At 38.7% G+C, this 25,358-nt stretch overlaps 1 protein-coding gene across 1 annotated transcript in view; it reads left to right on the top strand.

The window, feature by feature from the left end:
• Nucleotides 1-25,358, top strand: part of pth2rb (parathyroid hormone 2 receptor b) — a 92,964-nt gene that overhangs the window by 60,004 nt on the left and 7,602 nt on the right. The window contains exons 10-11 of the mRNA XM_036561071.1: nucleotides 7,779-7,873; nucleotides 23,232-23,370. Coding sequence (XP_036416964.1) covers nucleotides 7,779-7,873; nucleotides 23,232-23,370 — 234 coding nt within the window. The remainder of the gene's footprint in view (nucleotides 1-7,778; nucleotides 7,874-23,231; nucleotides 23,371-25,358) is intronic.

Consider the following 25,358-nt stretch of genomic DNA (forward strand, 5'->3'; position numbering starts at 1 on the left):
ACTGGAAATTAATTAAATGAAATGCAATTTTGATTGTTTTTGCATTGCTTCATGTAACCAAGTTGCATGGAAATATTGTTGTAACTAGTAGCATGAAAGTTTACAAGCCAAGCTAAAAGCTACCTCACAGGAAGGTATTATATAAAAATGGTTACAAATACACTGCCTGAGGCCTGGACATTGGTTTAAGATAAGTTCTTAAGTTGGCCTGAAATATATTTTCTGATGTCCGTATACAGGAGGGACATACATGCAGGGTGTTGTAAGGCAAAATAGCTCCCAAAGAAAACGGATTTCCCAAAATCAACATTACAAAAACAAACAAAAACGCAGAAGACACATGTAGGTTCACTGCTTAGTCTGGATAGTAAATAAAATGTCTATACCTGTACATATCGTGACCTTTGGCACATAGACACTCTCACATGTGTTAAAAGCCACACAAACTCTGGTGGCTGGCAGTGCTGGCTCTACCTAATAAGTGACATAAGCAGCTGCTTAGGGCCCTGCGGTCACCATGGGATAACAACGTCTGGGTTACTACTGTACCATTATGCTGTCTATGATGCTCAAGTGAGAAGGAAAAGCAATTGGTTAACCGTATCCAAAAAAAAGCTTGAAGATAAACATATGTCAAGCCAAAAACACAAAGGAACAAACATAACAAAAACAGGTAAACAAGATCCAAAAAAGGGTAAGGCAAAAAGGCAAAGGCAAAAGTCCAAAAACACAGTCCGATACACAAGAAGGCAATGAACACAAGAAGAAACACTCGGTAGCACAAATGGAAGAAGCAGTACCTCACAAATAACTAAACTAAAGCCTGGGCTTTAAATACTGTCTACCATCTATCTGTCAGTCATATGACAAACAAAACAGGTGTATAAGATTAGTATTCTGGCGAAGGGGAATGACGATTGGCTGTGGATGATGGTGTGACAGTCACGTGATCTCCAAGCGAGTTCTGACGATAACAATAAACAACAATAAACGGTCCTTTTTAGGAGGGTGCATGCCCACCACAAGCCTTCATGCATGGCTGCTTGCAATACTCACACCTCCTGAGGTTCTCGTAGGCAAGCCAGTAGCCGGATGTTTGTATTTTAAAATGAAATTGAGGTCTTGACCAAGTTCCAACGACAGATTTGTCAAGGCATCATTTTCCCTTTTTTTCCCCACTGACTGAAGCAGGTAAACACATCCGTGATCAAACCTAATCTGGCTCCAGGAGACCAGCGTGTAGAGCTCTTTCACTGAATGTCAGAGGAATTAAGTGCTCTGAATGTCAGAGAAAAGTTTTATGACATCATCCAAAAAAGCTTCCTAAAACTGCACACATGAAAATAAGAAGCGGCGATCCAGAAGTCTTCTTTTGTCACTGCTAGCATAAAAAGGGCCAATAGGCTAATGAAGCTGCATCAGCCCAGTCGGGGGGCCCAAGAAACCTTTTGTGGTTTTGAAAAGTTCTGAAGTAGAAATGATGTGTGACTTTTCAGTTACTGCACAAGATTTTTTTTTACTGTATTTATCTCTTAATTATTCAAGTTGGATGCACTTAAATTGAAAATGCCTTTTACAAGAATGCCCTAGTTAGTCATAAGTTGACAATGTAAGATTGGAGCATATTTAAATGATTATTCAGATTCATGCAGCAGCAGACAACCACCATATCCGTTTTCCATGTACTATGAAAATGAAAAATAATCATTCACTCTCAGGCTGCAGAATGAATCTCTTATCGTTATATGATTGTCTATGATAAATACATTGTTAAGGGCTGCAATAACAGGACAGATCAAATTGCATTACACATGCAGCCTGAGAGTGACACAATTAGATTGCCAGGAATGTAACCCATCTGTAAAATTAGAAAAATCTAAAATACTGATACTACTGGTACTAACATGCTGGGTTCTTTTGCTTCATATACCAAACCGAAGTATGAAACCCAGGTGAAACCTCCGAGCTCTGTTTTATCCCGCATGTAAACGCAGTCACTAAAGTAACTTTCTATCATTTGAGAAATATTGCTAAGTTCAGACTTTTCTGTCTCAGAGTGATGCAGAGAAACGTGTTCATGCATTTATTACAAGCAGAGTTGATTATTGTAATGCTCTTCTTACTGGACTTCCTAAAAAAAAACAGTATATCTTCTACAACTCATTTAGGGTTCTAATAAGTTGTGTCATTTAAATTACAGATAACCTTCTTAGCATTCTCGATCTAGGGCTCTGTCTCACCCCGCAATATTTTTAGCTTACCTTAGTTGTTCAACAGAGGCTGTTGAAGGGCTGGATGATGACTATCACATGCTGTGCATGGAATGAGATAATGGGGCAGATTTATTAAAAGAGGTGCTAATTACCAACAGTCTACCAACATTTAGGGGTGGCTAATATAGCAGGTTATCTACTAAGAACGTCTATGCAAATGAACACAGGTGTAACGTATGACCAGCACAATACAGCCATGTGTTTGACTTGTATTTTGTATGGAAGTTCATTTCCACCAGGTAGGAGAAATGGACTGCGTCTCCACCTGTATACTGCAGCACTGAATAGTATGCAAAATAGTGCACCACTATTAGACGTGTATTCATTAGTGTTGTATGTAAATTATAGAAGTACATGGTTTGTTTGTTGTCTTCTGATTCTGGTTCAGATTGTCTCATTAGGTTTAAATGACAACTTCTCAAGATTTTAATTTCAAGATTAAGATATTGGTTTGATACATAAAAGACTCCGTAATTTATTTGACTTTGTGTTTTGGAGCACAAGTAAATTTTCAGCTGGTGGGATGAGCTGAACTCAGTGCTTCCTGCCGAATTGGAAACTGTATGATTTTGGCTGTCATGCTAGTTCTGTGCAGTGCATCAAACCATGGCTGTGACATTTCAGAAGCCGTAACATGAATGAAGAAATAAGTAGCTTTAGAAATGCAGAAATTGCAGAGCCATTGAGTTTCACTGTAGTTTGGGAAAGAAAACTATCAAATCATTATTTTGACGAGTGTAAAATGTACCCACAGTATTAGGAGACAGAGGTTTACAACACTGTTTTACCAAAACATTTTGGTTAGGGTTTTTATTTGTTTCTTTAAATTAAGAATAAAAAACCATGTTAGATGTTCACAAAATGTTAAACTCTCTCTTTTTTTCTCTGTCTCAGCAAAAACAACAGCAGCTACGGTAGTGCCATAAGACAAGCTTTTCAGTGTAGTTATGTTATAACTGAAGTTTTGGGGGAGGAACATGCCTGAAACCCCTCCTTCTTCCAATTTAACACCCTATAAATTCATATCCTCACTTTCCGTTCCCATGATGAAGGGCCACCCCATCTCCTCCCTGTTCCTCAGTCCTACATCAGTCCTACTACAGCTATCAGGGGGGATCTGACCTTCTAGCTACAGGCTAAAACTGCCCAGAACTCCAGCCCAAGTTCTTAGAGCTCTCCTCCCTCCCTGAATCAGTCTTCGCACATGCTACCACCACCATGTTGAAGGCATGGTCTGAACCCACAAACAAGTGTTAAATAACACAGTCAGTATTTACTGTATTTTCAATGCATGTGCAATGAGGCCAAAGTGCAAAAGAGCAGCGACTGTCCCTTTCATCTTTAACAGACACTAAATAGTAAATTATGACAGATTTTTTAACACCAAAACAGGAATAACGGCACAAAATGTTAATAAATCTGCCCCAAAGCTTATAGTCTCTATACAAAGTTCACCGTCAAGCTTCTGTCTAGTGATCTGTCATCTGGTCAGTGGTGGTCCTACTGTGGTCCCTTTCAACAGGATGTATGTATATACAACTTGTATGTGTTTCTGATGTGCAGCGGCTTCCACAATTCTAAGACCACTTTGAAAGCCTAGGATTGTTTTCATTTAATCCTGCAAATAGACAACATTTATGACAAGTTAAATGAAGGAAAATATTCATGAATCTGTACTATTTCCAGGTCACTATTCAAATCTAAGCAAATTTGTGACATTGACCACATTCAGGTCTTTGTACAGAAAGGTCTATATTCTTATTCCTTTCATTGAAGTTCATGTTCAGGTGACTTTCAGGTGGGTCTGATCTACTCATCAGAGGCTTTTGTTGCTGTTAGTGAGTCCATGCCAGCTTGCATGCTGCACACTGTCATTAAAGCAAAAGGGGGGCAAAAACTAAGAAATTCTGAAATTCATGTTAAAATTAAAAAATTCTCTTGATTACTCACATTGTTATCCTGGTAATATAATTTGTAATTAAAAACTTAGAGGCTTTTTCACTAGTGGTGTCAGACTGTTAGTCCTGACACTAGGCACATACCTAGTAAATACACTTTTGTACAGAAATTTAAACAATATCAAAAAAATTCAAAATATTCAGTTTAGTAACATTAATCCTGTTACCTCAATATTAACATTAACAGCAGTTCTCTTACTTTCCAGCAATCAAATCTGAACTGGTTATGCATTTAAAGAAGCGTTCAGAATCCAGTTGTGTATAAAAGGACATATTCATGGCTGCACTCTGTTCTGGCTATGACTGCTGCGCTATAATTGAGCAGGCCTGGCTGATTGATTGAGCGGACGGGGTATATTTATCTGTGCATGGCGGGCAAGCGTGCACTAACGTGAACATTATCCGCATAATTATTGGCTTTGTGGAACACGACACCGCCGCCAGAATTGGACACAGGCCCGAGAGAGAGAGTCTGCCTCCCCTCTGAGCCAGAGAGAAGACTGTAATTATGTGAAAGCGTGTAAATATGCTTGCTCCTATGGTTTGTCAGGAAAATAAAAGCAACCCAATTAATCCACGTTGATGATGAGTGGTCGCTTAAGGTTGGGTACACACAGGTTGTGCTCTACACACCTGGCTAAATTCACTAGAAAATATTTTTTAAAAAGGGGTTTGTGTTTTGCTTGTGGAGCTGTACCTTCCTGTAGAGTTCAATCCCAGCCTTTGCCTGGTTGAATTGGCTCGGAGTATTCGGTCTAGAAGGCCTTGATTACTGGCTCAGGTGAATTAGCTTTGGGTTGGAAGTAAATTCTAAATGGGGGATATCCTAGGGCAGAAAAACATGGACGCTAGCGGTGGAGTAGTATTCAACCGGTTTTGTGGCTTATAAATAGGTCATTGCCACTCTTAGGAGAATTAGAAGCTCAGGGACAAAAACTGAACTGTGGTTAAAGCAGAACTGTGTTTTGTGTAGCAGTAGCAAATCAAAGCAGTCAGGTTTTATAAATGTGAAAACGATTAGAAATTTGAAAGCATAATAGTTCATAGTTTATGAATACTCAACTCATGTCTGTCAAGGTTTTCAATCATCCAGGTCACTGAGGACCATTGGGGCATTCAGAGAAAGCCTAACAATTTCTATGAAATGAAAAAAAAACATCTGTACTTCTTTTCGTTTTTATTGGATGAATCACACTTGATGTATTTAAGCTCTACATACATACATTGTAGTAATACTTCCAACTTCTAGTTGGAAATAATACTTGTTTCCCCATGATTTTTTTCTATGTGGTTTATATGTGGATAGAGCCAAGCAAGCTCTTCTATTGGTTAAGACTTCAGGAGCTGAACTGAAGGCCTAACACAGATTAACCACTAAAATAATTAGAAAGTGACAATGAAACTAATAATGTTTTGATTTCCAATGGGTGGGACCAGTTTTGTGAGGAAAAACACTGTAGGCCCTCTAAATGTCCTAGATACACAACTGACTGAAAATACAAGTGACAAATGCATTACAGTCAGATGTCAGAAATTGCATACATTGGTGGCAGCTGGGCTTGTTACTGTAAATCTACAACATGTAAGGTAAAATAGATATTAGTGTCTGTTTGAAGCTTAAAAAGAAAATATTGAATGTCTTTTGCAGGCTTGAAATGTCCATGTTTAATTATTTTCATGTAAATCATTAACATACTACTAGATTTCCATAGGGGTGCTAGCAGAAAGTAGCATTACTGTAGATGTGTTTTCTTTTTTGAACATTTTCACATTTCTGCCCTGGACTAGCATTAATAGTCAAGGTTCTCCACTGTTGAATTGTCTAGTATTAGCAAGTCAAGGTGACTGGATTTTTGGAAGAAAAATCAGAGATGTTGATCTTTACCAGATTGATACGTTACTTTGGGGTTACAACGATGTGTTATTGCCCGTGATAACATATCATAACATCTCTAACACATCACTTGAATCATTTATTCGGTCTATGTCAGGAATATTCTGTCTATACCGTCAGCAACACCATCAAATATCATGATCATGAAAGGGAGTCATGGCGAAGTATCTCTGTTTGATAGGTTTAATCTGTGTTTATTCAACATGAGCTTAAGCTAACGGGAGCCCTGTTAATGTTCTGCCGTTTACTGCATTCATTGTCTAGCTGAAGCGTAAGACATCTAGACGTAAATAGTTAAAGCTGCGTAAGTCAGTCATCAGTGTCAGTTGTCAACAGTGAACCATTTTCAGCACAAAGGCAAACCTACAGAATTCATCCTTCAATGTCATCCTTTAAAGTAGCAGACTGATGAGAGCAGACTTTGGTGTAGAGAGATGGCTGTAAGTTTTCATTTTATTCTCACTCTCCAAACATTTCTCCTTTGCTGCCTCAGCTCTTCAGCCTCTTTCTTCTTACAGCATCAGACTGCAGACTCTATTAAAGCTTATACTATTTTGTTTTCTGTTGCTGTTGTTATTACCCTCATGAACCACACAGCAAATTATGGCTGTATTTTATCTGTCAGGATGCTTTATCATCTAATGGTATACAAACAATGGCGCCACTGTCCTTGCTGCGGTCACCAGTGGTATGTCAGCATTATGGTAACAGTGAAGATTTCACTGTGTAATGCCTTAGAAGTTGCAGTTATCACTGGTAAAAACAAAAGCCAGTGTGTGCAAGTGTCCATTTTAACAGCCATAGTAGTTACATTTGAATAGTATAGCAAAACAAAAGTAATAAAGTCATGGTTGACTGACACTGAATTCCGTAAGGTAACATGGCGGTTTTTAAAGTCTGGAGGTGTGAACTGCAATGACACTGGCAGGATAAAGATCTTACAATAGCTAGTAGCTCCCATCTGTTTCTCTGCATACTTTTATTAGCCCCCTTCATCCTTTTCTTCAATGGTCAGGACCCACTCAGGGCCACCACAGAGCAGGTACTATTTGGGTGGTGGATCATTCTCAGCACAGCAGTAACACTGAGTTTTTAAACACTGTGTCCACTCATTGTCCACTCTATTAGACACTCTTGCCTTGTTGGTCCACCTAGTAGATGTAAAGTCAGAGACAGTAGCTCATCTGTTGCTGCACAGTTTGTGTTGGTCAACCCCTCATCCTTCACCAGTGGTCACAGGACGCTGCTGGCTGGATGTTTATGGTTCTCAGTCCAGCAGTGACACTGAGGTGTTTAAAAACTCCAGCAGCACTGCTGTGTCTGATCCACTCATACCAGTGCAACACACACTAACACACCACCACCACATCAGTGTTACTGCAGTGCAGAGAATGATCCACCACCTAAATGATACCTGCTCTGTGGTGATCCTAAGGGGGTCCTGACCAATGAAGAACAGGGTAAAAAGGGGCTAACAAAGTATGCAGAGAAACAGATGAACTAAAGTCCGCCTATATAGTAAGTGGAGCTGATAAAATGAGTGTAGAAACAAGGAGGTGTACTTAATAAAGTGGCCAGTTAGTGTATTTGTTTGTTTATAGACAAGAAATGTGAGCAGAAGTTGTCAAAATTGTCATTGTGTTTTCCTTTCAGCTCAACTTTATCCTGTTCGTTAATATCGTCCGAGTTCTGGCGACGAAGATCCGGGAGACTAACGCAGGCAGATACGACACTCGCAAGCAGTACAGGTAAATATGAACATGATATTAATATATTATTGTACTTATTGATGATGAAGAGGAAGTGTATTTTTGTATGCATTCCTTTATTGAGGCTCATTTTAACCTGCCATGCCATTCTACTCTACTGCTGCATTTTTTTGTACACAGCTGTTTGTAGTTTGTTGGTGAACATATGACAGAGAACAGTAATAGACCGGGAGAGACAGAGCAAGAGAGAGATACACAAAGTAAGTGAGAAAGCCAGGGGGAGGGGGGGACACAAAAAAATGAGGAAAAGAGAGAGAGAGAGAGAGAGAGAAAGAGAGAGAGAGCGATGTGCAAACTTGGCGTAGATACATGCGTAACTGACTCGCGACTCAATTTGAACTCACACTTAACTGACTGGCGATTCTATTTGGACTTTCCCTTAACTGAGTCGCAACTCAACTCAGACTTGCACCCTAGAGACTCAAAGCTCAGACTAACACCCCAGAGACTCGCAACGCAGGCTAATACCCCAGGGACTCAAGACTCAGACTTGCATCCCAGAGACTTGAGACTCAGACTCACACGTCAGAGACTGAAGACTTGACTTAGACTCACACCCCAGAGACTTAAGACTTGACTTAGACTTGCACCCCAGAGACTCATGACGCAGACTTGCACCTCAGAGACTCAACGACTCAAGGCTTGACTTTGAATGCTTTCCAGAGACTCGAGACTTAACCCCAACTCACACCTCAGAGCCTCAAAACTCGACTCAACTCTGACTTGCATCCCAGAGACTCTAGATTCAATTTAGACTCGCACCTTAAAGTCTCAAGACTGGGACTCACACCCCGAAAGTCAACTCAGACTTGTACTTCAGAGACACAAGACTCAATTGTGAACAACTCTGTCACAGCTGGAAGCTGCACAGGAACGGTGATAGCAGTTTCCACGTTGATCCCCTGGTATATTGCTTATTTCCTAGGGTGGAAACCGGACTGGGGATCAACTTTATGGTAACAGCAATGAATTGTCTACTGACACTGCAGGAGTGGTAAAGAATGGGCCAGTTCAGTTCATTCCCTATGCATAACCCAGCATTATTTTTTTAACAGACTGATCTCATTCTCAGACCGATCTTATACCTTATTTTCTTAGCCCCCCCAATCACTGCATAGCAATCATTGCTATCAAACTGCTTAGCAGTCCATCATTATCTTAAAGGTCTAGTTCTTTAGTCAGCGATTCCAAGGTACATATGTGAATGTAAAGCTCCAAAAATGGTTAGACATGACTGAGGAACACTTAAAAGCCTGGAAGACTGGATGTTGTTTTCTACTCATTTTAAAAGGCAAAAAAAAAATAATTCAAAAAACGAATTTTGGATTTGGTTGTGCAGTAAACCTCACCATCAGTGGAACACAGACAGTAGAATGAACAAAACATCAGCTTGCTCTAAGCTGAGTCGTTTCATTTGCTGTTTAATTGGTAATATGAGATCATTTGAATGAACATTTGATTAACAAACAAACCTTGGTTGTGCATCAGTACTAGTAGTAGTAGGGCTACCAGAACAAGTTGGACTCTTTCATGTGTACAATTAAAAAAGCCCACCCATTGAAAAATGGACAAATATTTATATTTGCGGAGTCCTGTTATATCTTTATACTTGTATAGCTCTAAGTGTGATTATTAAAACAAGTTGAATTAGAAATGGTTTATTGTATAGAAAATTGTACAGGGACAGTATGGGCATATGTTGCAATAATGTGACACTGCTGGGGTGCATGGGAATTGTGTAAGGATGGCAATGGGGCATATAGGGATAGGATGGTGTTAGAGATGTTGAGGTGAGTGGGGCGGGAACAGAATGTTCAAGAGTTTTAGGAGAGATTTACTAACGTTTTACACTATCATATACTCAATTTTGGCATTCAAGTGCAACAGGCCTTTAGCATAATAAAATCAAAGGGTCAGTTGCTAGTCTTTTGTGTTTTTGCCTTACTGCAAATTCATTTAGAGCAGTTTCCTCTCAAAGTGCACAATACTGGAAGGATATTACTATAATGAAGGACCTACTCTGATTTATCGAGTAATAGTAATATTAATAGTAAAGACTGACCATAATCAACTGAAACTGCAGATTGACTGCAAGCATGGCAAAGTTTCTTTTTTAAGCTTTTATTTTCTGGCAGAGGTCGGACTTTCAATCAATGTCAGACTGCAGAGTTAACTGGTTCAACAGCGACTACGCAACAATTTTCTGTTCCACTTTAAATTGTGTGTCAGTTACATTTTGTAACTTTTTTGTCTATGCAGGTGAAACTTTGCAATTGCTGATAAACCTAGACTCACACTTGGTCCTGGAGATCTGCCTTTCTGCAGATTCTAGTTCTAACCACAATCTGCCACACCTGCTCCAAATAATTAACTCCTTCAGTAGTCCTTGATTGGCTGGATCAGACGCATTACTGTTACATAAGGGGATGGAGCAGAATGTTAGTTGCAGGCTGGCACTAAAAAAGCAGCAGGAGCTTGAGATGCTGAGTTTTGCCTAAATAATGATTTGATGGTTTCTTTTTTCAAATGATTGTGAAAAGCATATAGTGATACTAAAGCTACCCCTTACTTCATTATTCCTGCATGCTGTGGCTTCTGCGGTTTATGTGTGCACATGCAGAAAGAGGTTACTCTCAAAGTGGTACAGTTCTCAAACGGCCTGAGTGCTCTCAGTTCAATTATACAGGGATTTTACAATCACACAGTTTCTAAATGTGCTCTGCAGAGAACTCAAGTTCAGCTCATTCCACACTAGCTGAAAAAGAATGTGCCGCAAAAAAAGAAAGTAAAAAATATTACTGACAAAATAATTTATTTTCTCCATAATTATGTTGAAATTATCTTGATCTTTTTTTTTTATTTTGTCATCATTTTGACTTGCTTAATCAAAATCTTGAGAAAATACACCATTACCTAGACTTAATGAGTCACATTTTAAACCTGAAACAGATGACTAAAATTCTTTCTTTTAAAAAGCATGTGACTGAAACGTGGTTATATTGCACAGATCACATGTTAATCACAGTTGCATGTGTTCATTTGCAAGGACATTCTTAGAAGATAACAGGCTATTTTTGGAACCCCCACCAGATCAAAGTGTTGATAATTGGTGCCTCTCTTAGTAAATCTGCCCTTTCTGGTTATGATTAAGTGAAATATAGACGAAGTTCTAGCAAGGTAGCAATGTGCTTGTTAAGAGTACCCTTTATATTTTTGTTAATATACTCAGCTCTAAACATTTATAGGTTACATGAGGACTATGCAGCACACTAACTGCATGATGTTGAGCATCTGACTGCTATAAACACATAATTTTTAAAAATGAAATGTATGATAAATGCCTTTTGTCTTTTTATCTTACCTACAATCAGGCTGTCAGCTTAAGCTCTGAGTAGTCCTTGTTTATCCATTTAATTTGCAAAAAAGTAAACATAATGAAAAGAGTAGGCTATCAATTTATTTTTTATTCTAAGAACACAACTTATACATACCTTTTTAAGATGTTTGTTTAGTTTTATGTGTCTAGCTTCGTGATAGAATTATGAATGCAGTGTAACAGCAGGAAAAAACAATGACAATCTAGCCTACTTATAAGGCATTATTAACAAATTTATGCAGCTTGTTAAAAGATCATGAAACTGCAGAAAGGACAAAGAAATTACTTGGATCGGTAGAAGGAAAGGAGTCAGGCGAGCCAGTTTGTTAATTAGCATTAGAATTGTAGGAACAGATGGACGAGAGCATAGTTGTTGTTGTTGTGGTTAATCACATTGAATATTCCATTTGCGATAATCCTGGTGGAGCCCCCTGGGCCCCAAACACCCAAAGCCCATTGAATTAAATACAGCCCTGCACAAAGTAAGTAAGAGAAACAGTGACAAGAGATACACAAAGAAAATGAGAGAAATGGAGGGAGTGGAAGACAAAAAGAACATTAAAAATAGAGAGAAAGATACAGTTTAATCTAATATCACAATTTGAAAGCTAGTAATTTCTAGCTAGTAGCTAGTAAGTAGCTGCCACATGTATTTGCTAGGCATTTAAGACACAGTTAATTGTTTAGACACTTAATTGTAAATTGTTGAACATAGCATTGCTAATATTTGGTCCTAGAAACTGACATAATTTTAATCTAACATCAATATTCTAATATTTTAAAAAGGTTTAGAATAGAACTTATACATTGTGGCTGGCCTAATTGTATGTTGCTTCAACTTAGCACTAGTAACTATGTATTTGAAAGTCCATCTCCACCACAAAAAAATGGTAAGTCATAATAAAGAGATCTCATGATAATGAAATTGTAAGTCAGAATTATGAGATACTGAATCATAGTAATATCAAGTCATCTCATCTGCATTCATCTTATTTTGAGATAAATACTAATAAACCTTCCAAACAGCCTGATTTTGCCAAGTCAGTGTTGTAACATTTCTCACAATTATAAGAATAATGAGACACTGTCTTATAATTATGCAATAGCAATGCTAAGTCATTAATCATTAAAAAAGTAAGTCATATAAAATAACCATCTTTCCGTGTCTCATAGCACTACATGATCAAAGACAGGGAGACGCCATGCAAAACGTTGGTATGGTTGCTGAAAATGAATGCTTATCAGAGGAGGCTTTAGCAGTGTCGACTCCTTATTTAAGGATGGAAAAGGCAGTAAGGAAGCACCGTACTCCTATTTTTTGTTGTGTAATACTGGCTTCATCTGGACTTGTCTGGTCTCTCCCAAAATAAATCAAGATGCAGTTTATTCCCCAGCCACAGTCCACGGCAAAAATTTAAAAAAAAATTGGTAAGGTTTTGGTAGTGGTTATGACTGCTGTAATCTCTGACTTTGAACCAATTTGATAGAGTGATTCAAGGTAAATGGACGGTGGAGCACCAGCAGAGTTGGTAACCACAAGTAGACTAAAGGCATCAGCATACTTCTTGCGGAGACAACGTTCGCCAGGCTTCAGTGAACAATATGACATAATTGCGAATGAAACAAACAACCGCAGACGTGGCGCTGAGGTTTTATTCGCCATGCAACTATGCAACAAAGCCCGTGATTGGTCGGTAAAAAAGAGGCATCCCATAAAACAAAGATGAATGACTTCGAGGAGCTTCTTTTCACTGTTAAACAAACAATGAATGCTTCCTAAATGTAAGATGTTAAGTCTGTTATTCGGTAGTACTAACTAGTAAGCACCAACACATATAGGTTATTTTATATTTAGGTTCACAAGAGGTCGAGGCTGAAGTTGGCTTCATATTTGCCAGCATCTTGTTCCAATTTTCTCATTCCACCATAAATAGTTTCAGTATTCAGGACCTGCACGTCGCCAGTATGCGAGCTTGTAAGCTCGCGAAGGCGCTTTTGGCTTCGCGCAACTCTCTGCATATTAGTGGACCTCTGAGTGGGAGATACATAAAGAAAGTGAAAGAGAGACATGAAATGACAGAGGCAGACTCAGAGATTAGAGTACTGTTCTGTCCAAGTAGCGGGGAGAGACTGCCCCAGTTCTGTGGAGTTCATTAAACTTTTCTCTCACTTCTGAACTGTTCGATGACATGTCGTAGCATGCTGAGGGAGAATGAGCAGCTTCAGCTTTAGACCCCTGAAGCTAAGGGGCCTCTTACACACAGACAAGATGTCTGCCCTCATCGCCCTGCCACTACTCTAAAAAAAACCCTTTTTAAAATATGAAATCACTTTCCTAGAATCATTCTGGCAGCACAGCTGTGTGATTTATCTTAACCGGCTCTTTTTCGTCTTTAAAAATATCCTCAGATTTTTAGGCATAATAAGCGTGATGTGATTTTAGATAAAGCTTGTTATTATCTTAATGTAAGTCTCACATTTAGACTTGCTCTTGTCTCAGTATCACACTGTAACAAGAGGGAGTCAGAAGAGGGAGGACGCAAGTGCACATATTCCTTTTTTAGTCATGGCTTTGAAGCATCAACCTACAGGCAGCAGTGTTGGTATGGGTACTATTCATTTGAGTGTAATCTGGGACAAATGAGTACAAATTATATGGCTGAAAATGTAATCAGTAATGTAATATTTTAGTGTAATTTAGGGCTGCAACAACTAATGAACATTATCAATAATGTCAATAATAAACAATTATGTTTGATGGTGTTGCACTTCTCGTCATCAAGTGACTAAAAGAGGGAAATTCAAATAGCATGGCTTGCAGCAAAGAATTATGCACCACCCAGAAAATCAAACGCTATGAAAACACTTCACTTCAACAACATCTAAAAAGAGTTTTCTACAGATTTGTAAAAATGTGTAGAGCACAGTGGGCAGCGCAACAGTCAGGCATACGAGAGAAAATATACAAACCACTGGCTCATGAGCAGGAGCAGCACCAGGACTGCTGCTTTGGATGGCCACAACAAATTTGCAGGTTGGCTGAACTGAGGACATAACACTCTCGACTCATAACAGAAAAAAAAATCTAAACTCGCTTTGCGCAAGAGGCAGTAATGTCCACCATAACTTTAATTTGCTCGCAATTTCTTTCTATTGTTCTGGCATTTATATGTTCAGATTTAATGAACCACATTTAAAGATAACTGTAGCTGCTGTATTTATGGAATGTTATAATGTCTGCATGGTTTCTTTTGTGCTTTGAATAAGCCGTGTTCATGCTTCCAGTCGATAAAGGGCAGAGAAGGTCTTGAAAGCGGTCTTTTTTTTCTTTGACAAGCTTTTGTCTCATTCCTCATTCTGTCAAAACGTTTAGCTAATGCCTCATAGCTATGGATAGCAGTTAAACTGGACAACTGAATGGTCAGCATTAAAAGCAGAATTTCAGATAAGTCCATTTCAGATGAGTTCATTTCTATTTGTGGTTTTGGCTATATTTTTGGGTGGGCCGATAGCAAAACATTTGCTGGGCCAATTATACCGCAGTCACTGGCCTGTGACTGTGAGGCCACTGTGAAATCCAAGTACGAGAGGGGCTTAAGAGCCTCTTTAACATTTCCGATGCCTTTTGTTTTTGGGAGCTTTCTCTGCCAATCGATTTGCTGGATCTGTCACTACTCAGTTTTCCAGGACATGTACGCAGTCCAGACTGAACAAACTGACCCTTAAATATGAGCCCAATTCCAGTTCACCCCTTGCACTTTCACAACTAGGGTTAGGGTGTCCCGAGTTATGTTGAGGTAGATAGGTAGGGCGAAATGTTAGGCCTACATGACTCTTTAAACGGAGGCACAATCCAAACAGAATGTTATGAGAAACCAACACACAAACGGGTTTATGAAATGTTAACAGAATCCAAAGTCACTAACATTATACACACTAGCTAGCATGTTGTGTCGCTAGACAACAAAATGTCCATCAAAACTCGCCACGACTCAACGACTACTGATGATGTCTCGGGTTCTTGAAGAGTTGTCCCATTTCGTAGGGGAAGATTTCAACCACTACCCCTTGTAACTCAGTTCCAAGGGGCAAGGTGACACTCAAAAAAGGGCTAGGGGGTAAAATAAGAAATGGGATTGGGCCATAGTCATAAAACCAGTGGACAACACCGCGCTGGACACATCCTTAACCGTTAATAGAGGTATGAGTAAACATGGTCATAATACTAATATGTGAAAGACAATAAACATAGAGTAAACACAGCTTAAATGAGATGGCTTTGAATCGTTAAATGTTAAAGAGTTTGATGTACTATACAGAGTCCATGCTATACTCAGTCCATACAGTCCATAAATGGAAAATAAGCTGCAAAAACAGGCCGTTTTAAACTCGTGATGGGTGTGATGTCACAACACTGAACACGTACACGACTGCCCAATCACACGTAACATCTGCCTTTTTCTAACCATCTATTGTTTATACATGCTGACTGATCCAATGCAAATACTACTGTAGTGGTACTTCACTCCTGTTGAGCACGTTGATATGATGTCTAATGCTGAACTCTTCCTGACTTTCCAAGTAAGAATTCCCAGTTTATGGGGCATTTTCTTTGATTTTTCAAATCAGGTTGGATATTCTGAGTTGAAATCTTTAGTCAAATGCAGAAAAATGTCTAATACAGGAGTATAAGTAGTGGTCCTAATGAGGTTAATAATGAGGAGCAGGAGTGAGTGATCATTAGCAGACAGGTGTGGCAAAGTCAGGAGCTGAAGAATAATGCAGCCAAGTGAGAATTCAGTGTTCGAATGCACTGACAGACAGAGCACAAGGCTGGCCGAGATCCTGGATTCCAAGAATAGATTTAATCAAATCAGAAAGGGCACATTTGACTCACAGGCAATTATATTATTATATAAAAGGTATAAATTGTAATAAAACTAAATGGATGGTTATAATATTACCAGTGCATCACACATACATATAAACCATATGACTTTGTAATAATTATTTTCAGGCCTTGCAGGATTATACATATTCAAGTTTTTTGTTTTTTTTTTGACAAAGCAGGTAACTCCAATGGTCATTTCATGTTTCAGAGTTAAAGTCATGTAATGGATACAAGTTTTTTAAGTGCAACATTTAACGTATTTTAACATAAAACAAATCAGTAAAGTGCTGACGATTGTTAAAAAAACAGCCCACAAATGGACAATATTAAACATGTATAAGATCATACCTTGGAAAATCCTATGGCTGGATCTCAAATGGCTCACTGCTCCCTATATAGTGCACTATGTGAGTTATAAAATTGTGGCATTTACACCCAAATATTGCACTTTATGTCTAGTATGGAATTGGTCACACATGGCTGAATCCAAAGTGGTCATTTGTTAGACACACTGTGCACTGTTTAGATGCAGTATCCATTATTTTAAGACCTGTGTGCTGCACTTTGTAGGGAGAAGGGAGGCATTTGAGCAATGTTGGGTCACCTGACCAGAATACTGCGCGCTGATTCGATGAACGGATTTACCGGGTTTAGCTTGAGAACAGCGCTGATGTTTGACTGTTTCTGCTGTAAAACGTGCAACTTGCAGCGCTTTGACAATGGACAATAGTGGCTTTTGTGACAAAACGTATTTAAGGATTCAAAATGTGCAAAGAATGTGTTAAGAATAGCTCACCACAGTCAGCTCGTTTTATTAAGGTGAATGTAGAACTACAGAGTGCTTCTGTATGGTAAGTGGAGCTGACAAAACAGACGAGTGCAGATACAAGGAGGTGTACTTCATAAAGAGGCTGGTTGGTGTACATACCCCACACAACAAATATTTCTTAGGGACTGTGGTCCTAGATATCTTGATAGCATCACAAAGTTCTTACAAAGTTTCTACAATGCAGTTAAGTGGGAACATTCTGTTCCACTTCATCCTGAAGATGCTAGACTGGCCTGAAGTCTGTATTAGGCTGTTGGAGTTACTTGAAGTCACTGTAATTTTTGTGGAATCAGCTTAAGAAGATTCACTTTTTCTGGCAGTGCAGTTTCTGCCAGATGTATCCAATCGAAAGTTAACTGTGTGTGTATGGTATGGCACATGGTCAGCGGTAATGCTCGGTTATGCAACAGCATTCAGATGGTGCTGGTTTAATAGTGCGGCCTAAATTGTGCCAAAAAACACACTATGACACTACCAGCAGCAGCAGCTTGTATTGGTGGATGGTTCTGTGAGCTCATGCTGTTTACATCAAATTCTGACTTTACTATCTGCATATTGCTGCAAAAACCAAGGTTCAGTCTTCAGTTGTTCAGCTTTAGTGAGCATGTGCTCACTGTGGCCTTGTCTTCCCATTCTTAGCCAACAAGAACAGAACCATAGGCATACGCAGATACCCAACAGAGGGTGCACCACTGTAGCCAAACCTCCAGCAGCATTTATTCTGGTCCCTCATGGACTTGGATTGGCTTTTACCTTTTTTTCTTTCTCAAGTGGTGCAACCATGTAAATGTTCACCCCAACATCAGGAGATCATGACTTTGAACCCCAGTGTTGCCACAGCCATCCATAACTGGGAGCCCAAAAGGAAGAAATGGGATGGGATTTTTTCTTTTTTGACCCTCATCTATCATAAAGTGAAAACACTCGGCTTGGCGATAGCGTGATACTGTGTTTCACTCAGAAATAAGTCACAGTGCTGAAGGAAAATCATTGGATTTTCATATTTACATTGATTTTAAGCTTTTTTATGTTTTCTGGTGAGATCAGTGGGCTTATTGATCAAAGTGGTCATTGTCATACACAGATTTCACAGACAGTTCTGTAGCTCTACGATCAAACTCACGTTTGGTAGGAATGTGTGTAAAATTGAAAATAATCACACTACGCAATTGCATCTTTCTAACATCTTAAAAAACAAACTAAAAAAACTTTGTGTATTTGACATTTTATTCTTTCCAGGCATCTTAATTTCATCACTACAAACTTTGGTCAGTAGGTGGAGCAGTGCATTCACTGCTCAACCTCAAACTCCACCTATGAGCACAGCCATTGGCTCACAAACTGCTTAACGCTGTCATTTTTATTGGCTCCTGCATGAAACATCTGCATGAATTAGGGCATGCTTCATGTAAATGATATGTAAAGGAGGTACTGGTAGGTGGGCGCTTAATTTCACGCGCTGAAGCTGATTCATCATTTTCACTCCAATATCTGCTGGTTTCCACACTGAATGAAAGTGTTACAAATCAGATGCAGAGTGGTTAGTATGTCATTACAGGCTGTCAAATCCAACTTTGATAATAAAGGTCATTGTGTTGTAATATATTTTATTCATGAGGAAATGTTTTGTACCACATTGAAACCACATTTGTAGAACAGTATATTACCTATTACCTATAGTTTCTTATGATTTCATTGTGTGTGTAAGCTGTGTAGAGCCATTACTCACTTATCCTTACTTACTTGCTCATTACTTACTTTGAACTCTGTCAAATAAGTGGCATAATCTAATCTAGCATGCACAAGCAAACATCATGCTATCATAACATTTGCAAAAGTTTTCATAAAGCTGTTAAACATATACTTACATCTGAAACATCTTGCCACAACCCTAAATTAATATTGCTGTAGGAGAACCTGGCACATTTAAAGGTGTTTGTTACATTTGCATTTTTTGAAAATGTATTTATGTCTACAGGTAACCTTTCATTTTACAGTGCGGAGAGGGAATGCCTCTTTGGTGGAGGTGGCATTAACATGCGTCCCGGGTGATCTAGTCGTCCAATCCAAGTGGACGGTGTTAAGTACAGGTGCTGCGTTCAAGGACGTATATGACCACATAACATTTGTAATGTGACTGCTAAAGCGTTCTGTGTCTCATACAGCAAAGGACCACCTTAATTAACTACATCATCACAACAGAGACAAAAGCAGCTTTCTTCGTTTCCTCTCCTGTTTGCATGCAATCCCCGCAAACTAAACATTAACAGCGCTTACATGTTCACCAACTAGCGCTGAATGTTTCTCTGACACTGTCGTACTATTGTAAATACGTGCAGCACCATTCCTCCGGTCACAAAATTCAATCACAAACACACTTGAGTCACTTCGAATGCCAGGTGTAAACAGCTATACATCTTGCTGTCCACTTGTGATCAGAGTGGACAGCATATGTGCAGCGGGCCAAATAGGCATATCTATAAGTGGAACCCATAGACCTCTAAAGTCGGGCTGTGATTTTGTTGTCCAACCAGAATCTCGAACAGATGAGCAAGCTTTGTTCATATGTAGTAGTTTAGTTGTTTTGGCAGTGGTAGCCAATAGTTTGAGCAACTGATTTTATTCTAAAATAGTGTCCAGCGGCTAATTTGTGCCAGAACAAGCCAGATCCAGCACCACGTCCACATATGTAGAGTATTGTCAAGAAAAATCATGATAATATTTTCTACTGACAACCTGATATATATGAAAAAAGACCAAAAGAAAATGTGAAAAATTCACTAAAATTAACTAAAGGCGGCATGATGTGCCATTTCTTGCCACGCATTCCACGTAGAGCTCTTGAGATCGGAAAACACTGTAACTGAGGCACCTAAGACTCATAGGCAAAAAATGTAAACTCACTTTGAGAATGATATCTATCCTAACTAGCTTGCGATTATGTGATTCTAAGGCGTTTCAGTTCTGAGGTTCAATATGCCAGAGTGTTTAGCTAGTAGCGTAGATGTAGCAGTGTTCATATTTCGACTCTTTAAGGACCTTAAATTCAGAGAATCTAAATAGAGAAAACGAGCTTAGACCTTGAGCTCCTAATATGGGCGTGATGCTGATTACAGAATGATGCACAACTTCAGAGGCCTGTAGTGGTCTTTTAGCAACCTCAGCCTGGGGCATTGTGTATTCAGAGCTGTGAAGAGCCATCATTCCATTGTTTTTGTCCATAAATGAGTCTGACCACAGGTCATCCATAATTAACAGGCTGTTTTTTCACCTATAGTACTCCAGCACAAACAGTGCTACAGCAGTCAAAGTCATTTAGATCAGGTGGATCATACGTTCTGACATCTAGTTCAACAACTACTAAAACTTTGACCACATCTGCACGCTTCATATATTTCAAGCACATGATTTGCTATTTGCTATAATGAGCAGGCATACCTAATAATGACCACTGAGTGTGTGTGCATATAAATTAACTCTCATACACTTAAAGGCAAGATTATCTTATGTCATTCCACAGGCTCTGACCTCATTAAAAGTGTAATTGAATTGATAATAGATTCAATTACAGCAGCGGTGATGAGTTGCTTGGTGAGAGTGAGGCTGATAGAGAACATTATTTGGAAATGAGCTTAGTGCTGTGTCTGATTAAAGCACAGGACGTGATGGCAGCTCACCGAAGAGGGTCACTAAATGAAGCTCTCTTGGTACATGTGGTCAACTGTGCCCCTGTCCTGGGGGCTCAATCATCTTCTCCTGTCACTTTAACTGCTCGAGATGAGCAAAAAAGCCTTCACTGCTCTAAACTTTCATCAGCAAAAGATATCTGCTTTAAAGTGTGGTGGAATTTTTGAAAACATCGAGTGCCTGATCTCTTGCTATTAATCTAATAATTGTCTTTACATTTAACCTTATTCTTGTTTCAGTGTCACACAGTGCAAGATTGTCAGAGGTTCTGGGTCCAGGAATAGATTTAATCAGCTCTGACTATTAAATTTAAAGCTTTTTTCAAGCTACTCTGTATCTGCAACATATGTAGCATATGGTCAATTATCACTGACACGTTTCCCTGTGAAGCGAGCGTGTTGATTTAGAGCACGCTTATAATAGAAGCCAGTGGGCAGCTGCTAAAGTGATGTGACAATCTGACTTACACCAGCAACAGGTCTTATATATGGATCATTCTACTTAGTTGGTTCAAAGTCAGAGTTGATAATACATTTCAGACTTTTAACTGACTTGGACTTTAGACTAAAGTCTTTTTGCTTTAAGTGACCTCATACCCTAATTATATTTATTTTTTTAAGACAAATACCGGAACATTTTATCACTACCAAAACAATCATAACAGTATTAAAACTTTACCAAATATTTTCGCAATGACTGTTATGGTGGTGACAGTTTTAATCTTGATCTTGACTCAAACACGCTAGTCTACATGACTAGCAAACACAGCTTTGAACAGCTGTACACACAAAATACAAAACGTTTGCTTAATTGCAGAAAATGTGTGTTGTGGTAGTGAAAATTATTAAGATTGCAGTGATTTTCAGATCTAACTGCTCATCATGTGGCCTTGAGGGACAGGGATGCAGTCTCACTTCCTGCTCTAAAATGCAGGGGTGTGACTAAAATAAGCCTCTGCCAATGGACTAAAACTCTTTGTCTTTTGGTAGTGATGTGAAAACGTGGGACAGCAAAAATTAATGATATCTAAATCTTTCAATTTCACTTTAAAATAAATCAAAACACATTGAAAAATAAAAAAAACCCTTAAATAAAATGTACGTATTATTTCCCAAGATGAAATTTAGGGGGTTAGTGTTTGGGACAGCCATCTCCCAACAGAAAGTATCCTATAATTAATGATTTTGTATATATTTAGCTACTGTTTATTCTTTGGGTTTAAATAGATCAACTTTCTTCTTTCTTCATTACAGAGTTCAGCTCAGGCTTGATTATTAATGCCCACAACCTCACACTTCAACCACTTATCACGTCTACTTAGTGCCATTCTTCATTGCACCTGCCTGCTTCAACCACACATTATGACCCATCATGAGAAAAAAAATCTTTGGTCAGTTCAGACCGGATGGGATAGCCTTCATTGCCCTCATGCATGGATGCCCAACACCCTGTCACTGATTTGTGGTTTGTCTCTCCTCTGACCACTGTCAGTAGGTACACACCAGTGCTAACCAGGAGCACCCCACAAGTCTTGCCATCTTTCTGAGATGATCTGACTCAGTCCTCTGGCCGTAATGATTTGGCCCTTGTCAGAGACTATGTCTATGAGATCAGACCGTTCGCATACCATCCAATATATCCCAGACCTTGACATGCACCACTGTTACATGATAATCAATCAACATCATTCACTTCATCTGTTATAATGTATTGGGTCATCGGTGTATAATCATTTGCTAAAGTATTGCCCTGCAGCTCCTGTGCTGTACTAACAGTGGCATAGCTGTTTGTGCAGTAAAACTTAACCTCTTAAAATCCCAGGCTTAGTACAAACTAAGGCTTATTATTCAGTAACTACAGGGACATCAATGCAAACTGGTTGAGCTGTTCTTAGGCTATACAAGTGTGTTATAAAACTTGGGCCTGCTGGTAGGGGTTAAAAACTGATTTCGCTCTTTAATTAGGAAAGGAAAGGAGAAAAAAAGAGCTGAAGTTTTCCACCTGAAGTAATTACATTATGTAGGATTCACTTACGCTGATGTGTAGAGTGTAGGCATGTATATTTACGTATAAGAGATGATTTCAATAATCAAACTTGTCATGCCTCCATGGTATATCAACCTCTAATCAGAAATTCTGCACTGAGCATTTTTTTATCGCAAGATAATTTAAAGCGCTGCCACACATAATTTTGTCATGTGTCTTTGCTCTTTTAGCTTCATTGGCTATATGGAAATTGGTGCAGTTTGTTCCTCTCTGAGGCAAGGTGATGTGGATGCCTGGCATGAAATGATTCAGCTAAACCAGCTATAATTTATGTATCATTTTCCATATATTAATAAATGTTCTATCTAAAGGCATTTTCTGTATAGTTCAGGCTGTAACAAAGCCTTTGAATACTAAATGAAAGAAACAAACCTCAACATATCAAATGTATACTTGAGTATTTGAACTATCAGGCAAGCTCTGCTTTTATCCATTGTTTTCATATACTTATCCCGCCACCACCAGCATCTCTATCTCTCTCAGTGTCTCTCTCCTTCTGCCTGGGCAGGAAGCTGGCTAAATCCACTCTGGTGCTGGTGCTGGTGTTTGGAGTGCACTATATTGTGTTTGTGGGGATGCCTCACACATTCACTGGCCTGGGCTGGGAATTGCGCATGTACTGTGAGCTTTTCTTCAACTCTTTTCAGGTAAATACACATAACTACATAACTACACAAACACACGCTAAGACCCACTGTCCAGAACATGTCAAGATTGTGTAATTGTCCTCATTAGCTTGATCTGATCATTATTAGACTGTAAATTACAGGCACTGGTAAAGTAAGCCTTGTTAAGACTTGAATGGCCTAAAATATTGCACGTTCCATACTTTGAAAATATGTTGTATAAACTTTATGAAAATGTTTTGTTTACTCTAAAAATATGTGACAAATAGGCAAAATCCCCCACTAGTAGGTCGCCAATGTTGCACTGTGATGATGTCATATGGTTGGTCTGGATATATGACAGTCAGAAATGTTCAAACTCTAGCTGAAATTGGAAAGGAGGAATGATATATTTAACTTTTTGAGGATGCATTAGATCTTTATCTGGCTGCCCTTCACTCAGTGGCCTTTTGATGCTGCAACCAAAATGGTACCCTAGAGTGATTTTGTCTATTTCTGTTTAGTGTGATACAGTTTCTCATTAGATTGAATGGGATAAATAAACATGCTTTGCAGAACATTGGGAAAAATCCCATTCAATCTAATGAGAAACTGTATCACACTAAACAGAATTTGTCCAGATACATCAATTAAGAGCACATTATTCATTTCAGATGACATTCATTTTATACGCACCTGAAAGGTCACACTGGGAGGATGCATGGGTAGTAGCATGTAATCAAGGTTGCAAATGTACTCCTCTGTGTGCAAACCCAATTTCAGGAAAGAGGGGGTAGTAGGTAAAATGCAAATAACAGAAGGAAGGCAGTGATTTGTAAACTTTTACAAGTATTTCACTGAAAACGGCCCAGAGAAGTTTAATATTTTACCTTTCTGACATGATTTATTTGATTGTAAATAAATATTTGATTTGATTGATTCATATAATTTTTTGGTAATTCCAAATTAAATGCCTGCAACAGATTCAAAAACGTTAGGACAGGTGTAATGTAAGTCTAGGAATGAACAAAAAACAAGTGAATAGGTAACGGCTGATGCTTCCATGATTAGGTGTAAAAGGAGCATTGACTAAGAAAGGCTCAGTCACCGCAAAAAAACGACGTGAGCAAATGATCCAACCATTCGAAAACGTTTTTCAGTGCATGATTGCAAGGAATTTATATGGGAATATGGGAATTTCACAAAACGATTCAGAGAGTCTTGAAAAATATCAGTGTGTGAGGAGCAAGGACGAAAACCAATGTTAAATTCCCACAATCTTTGATCCCTCTTTAAAAACCAACACGCTTCTGTAAAGAATATAACTACATGGACTCAGAAATGCGTCAGAAAACCCTTGTCAGTAAACACAGTTTGTTGCTGCATCTAGAAGTGCAGTTTAAGGCTCTGCTATAGAGCTATATATCTATATAGCTATATATCAACAACATCCAGAAACACCACGAAGCAGCTGAAGTATTATATCAAGCAAGGATGGGAAAAAAATTGACCTTTACAACTACAATAGTTGGTGTCCTCAGTTCCTAAACAATAACTGAATGTTGTTAAAAGGAAAGGTGTTGTAACACTGTGGTAAACAAACCCCTGTAAACAAACCCAAACAAGTTACAGGCCAACCCAAACAATCAAGTTAATTAGTTAAAACAATTAAATATCTTGTCTTTTTTCTGTCTTCAATTGAATGCAGGTCAAAAAGGATTTGCAAATCAATGCAGTCTGATTTTATTTGCGTTTTTCTTACTGTCCCAACTTATTTATCTTATTTATTTTTTAAGTGTTACAGATGCTGGGAGGTTATCTGTACTGGACATTTGACAGGCCTACCAACAGTAACTAAAGGCGGGACTTTCTTAGAATTTCCAAACGTCCATTGTCAGTGCACCCAGTGATGTTTATATTTCAATTAAACGTATTATGAATACCACCACACATTACAGCATGTGTTATTCTAATTCATAATTTTAACCTGTATGGTGGTAAACCAAACTTTTACTTCACTAATGTGCACA

This window comes from Colossoma macropomum, unplaced genomic scaffold (assembly GCF_904425465.1).
Source record: "Colossoma macropomum unplaced genomic scaffold, Colossoma_macropomum, whole genome shotgun sequence".
Classification (NCBI taxonomy): Eukaryota; Metazoa; Chordata; class Actinopteri; order Characiformes; family Serrasalmidae; genus Colossoma; species Colossoma macropomum.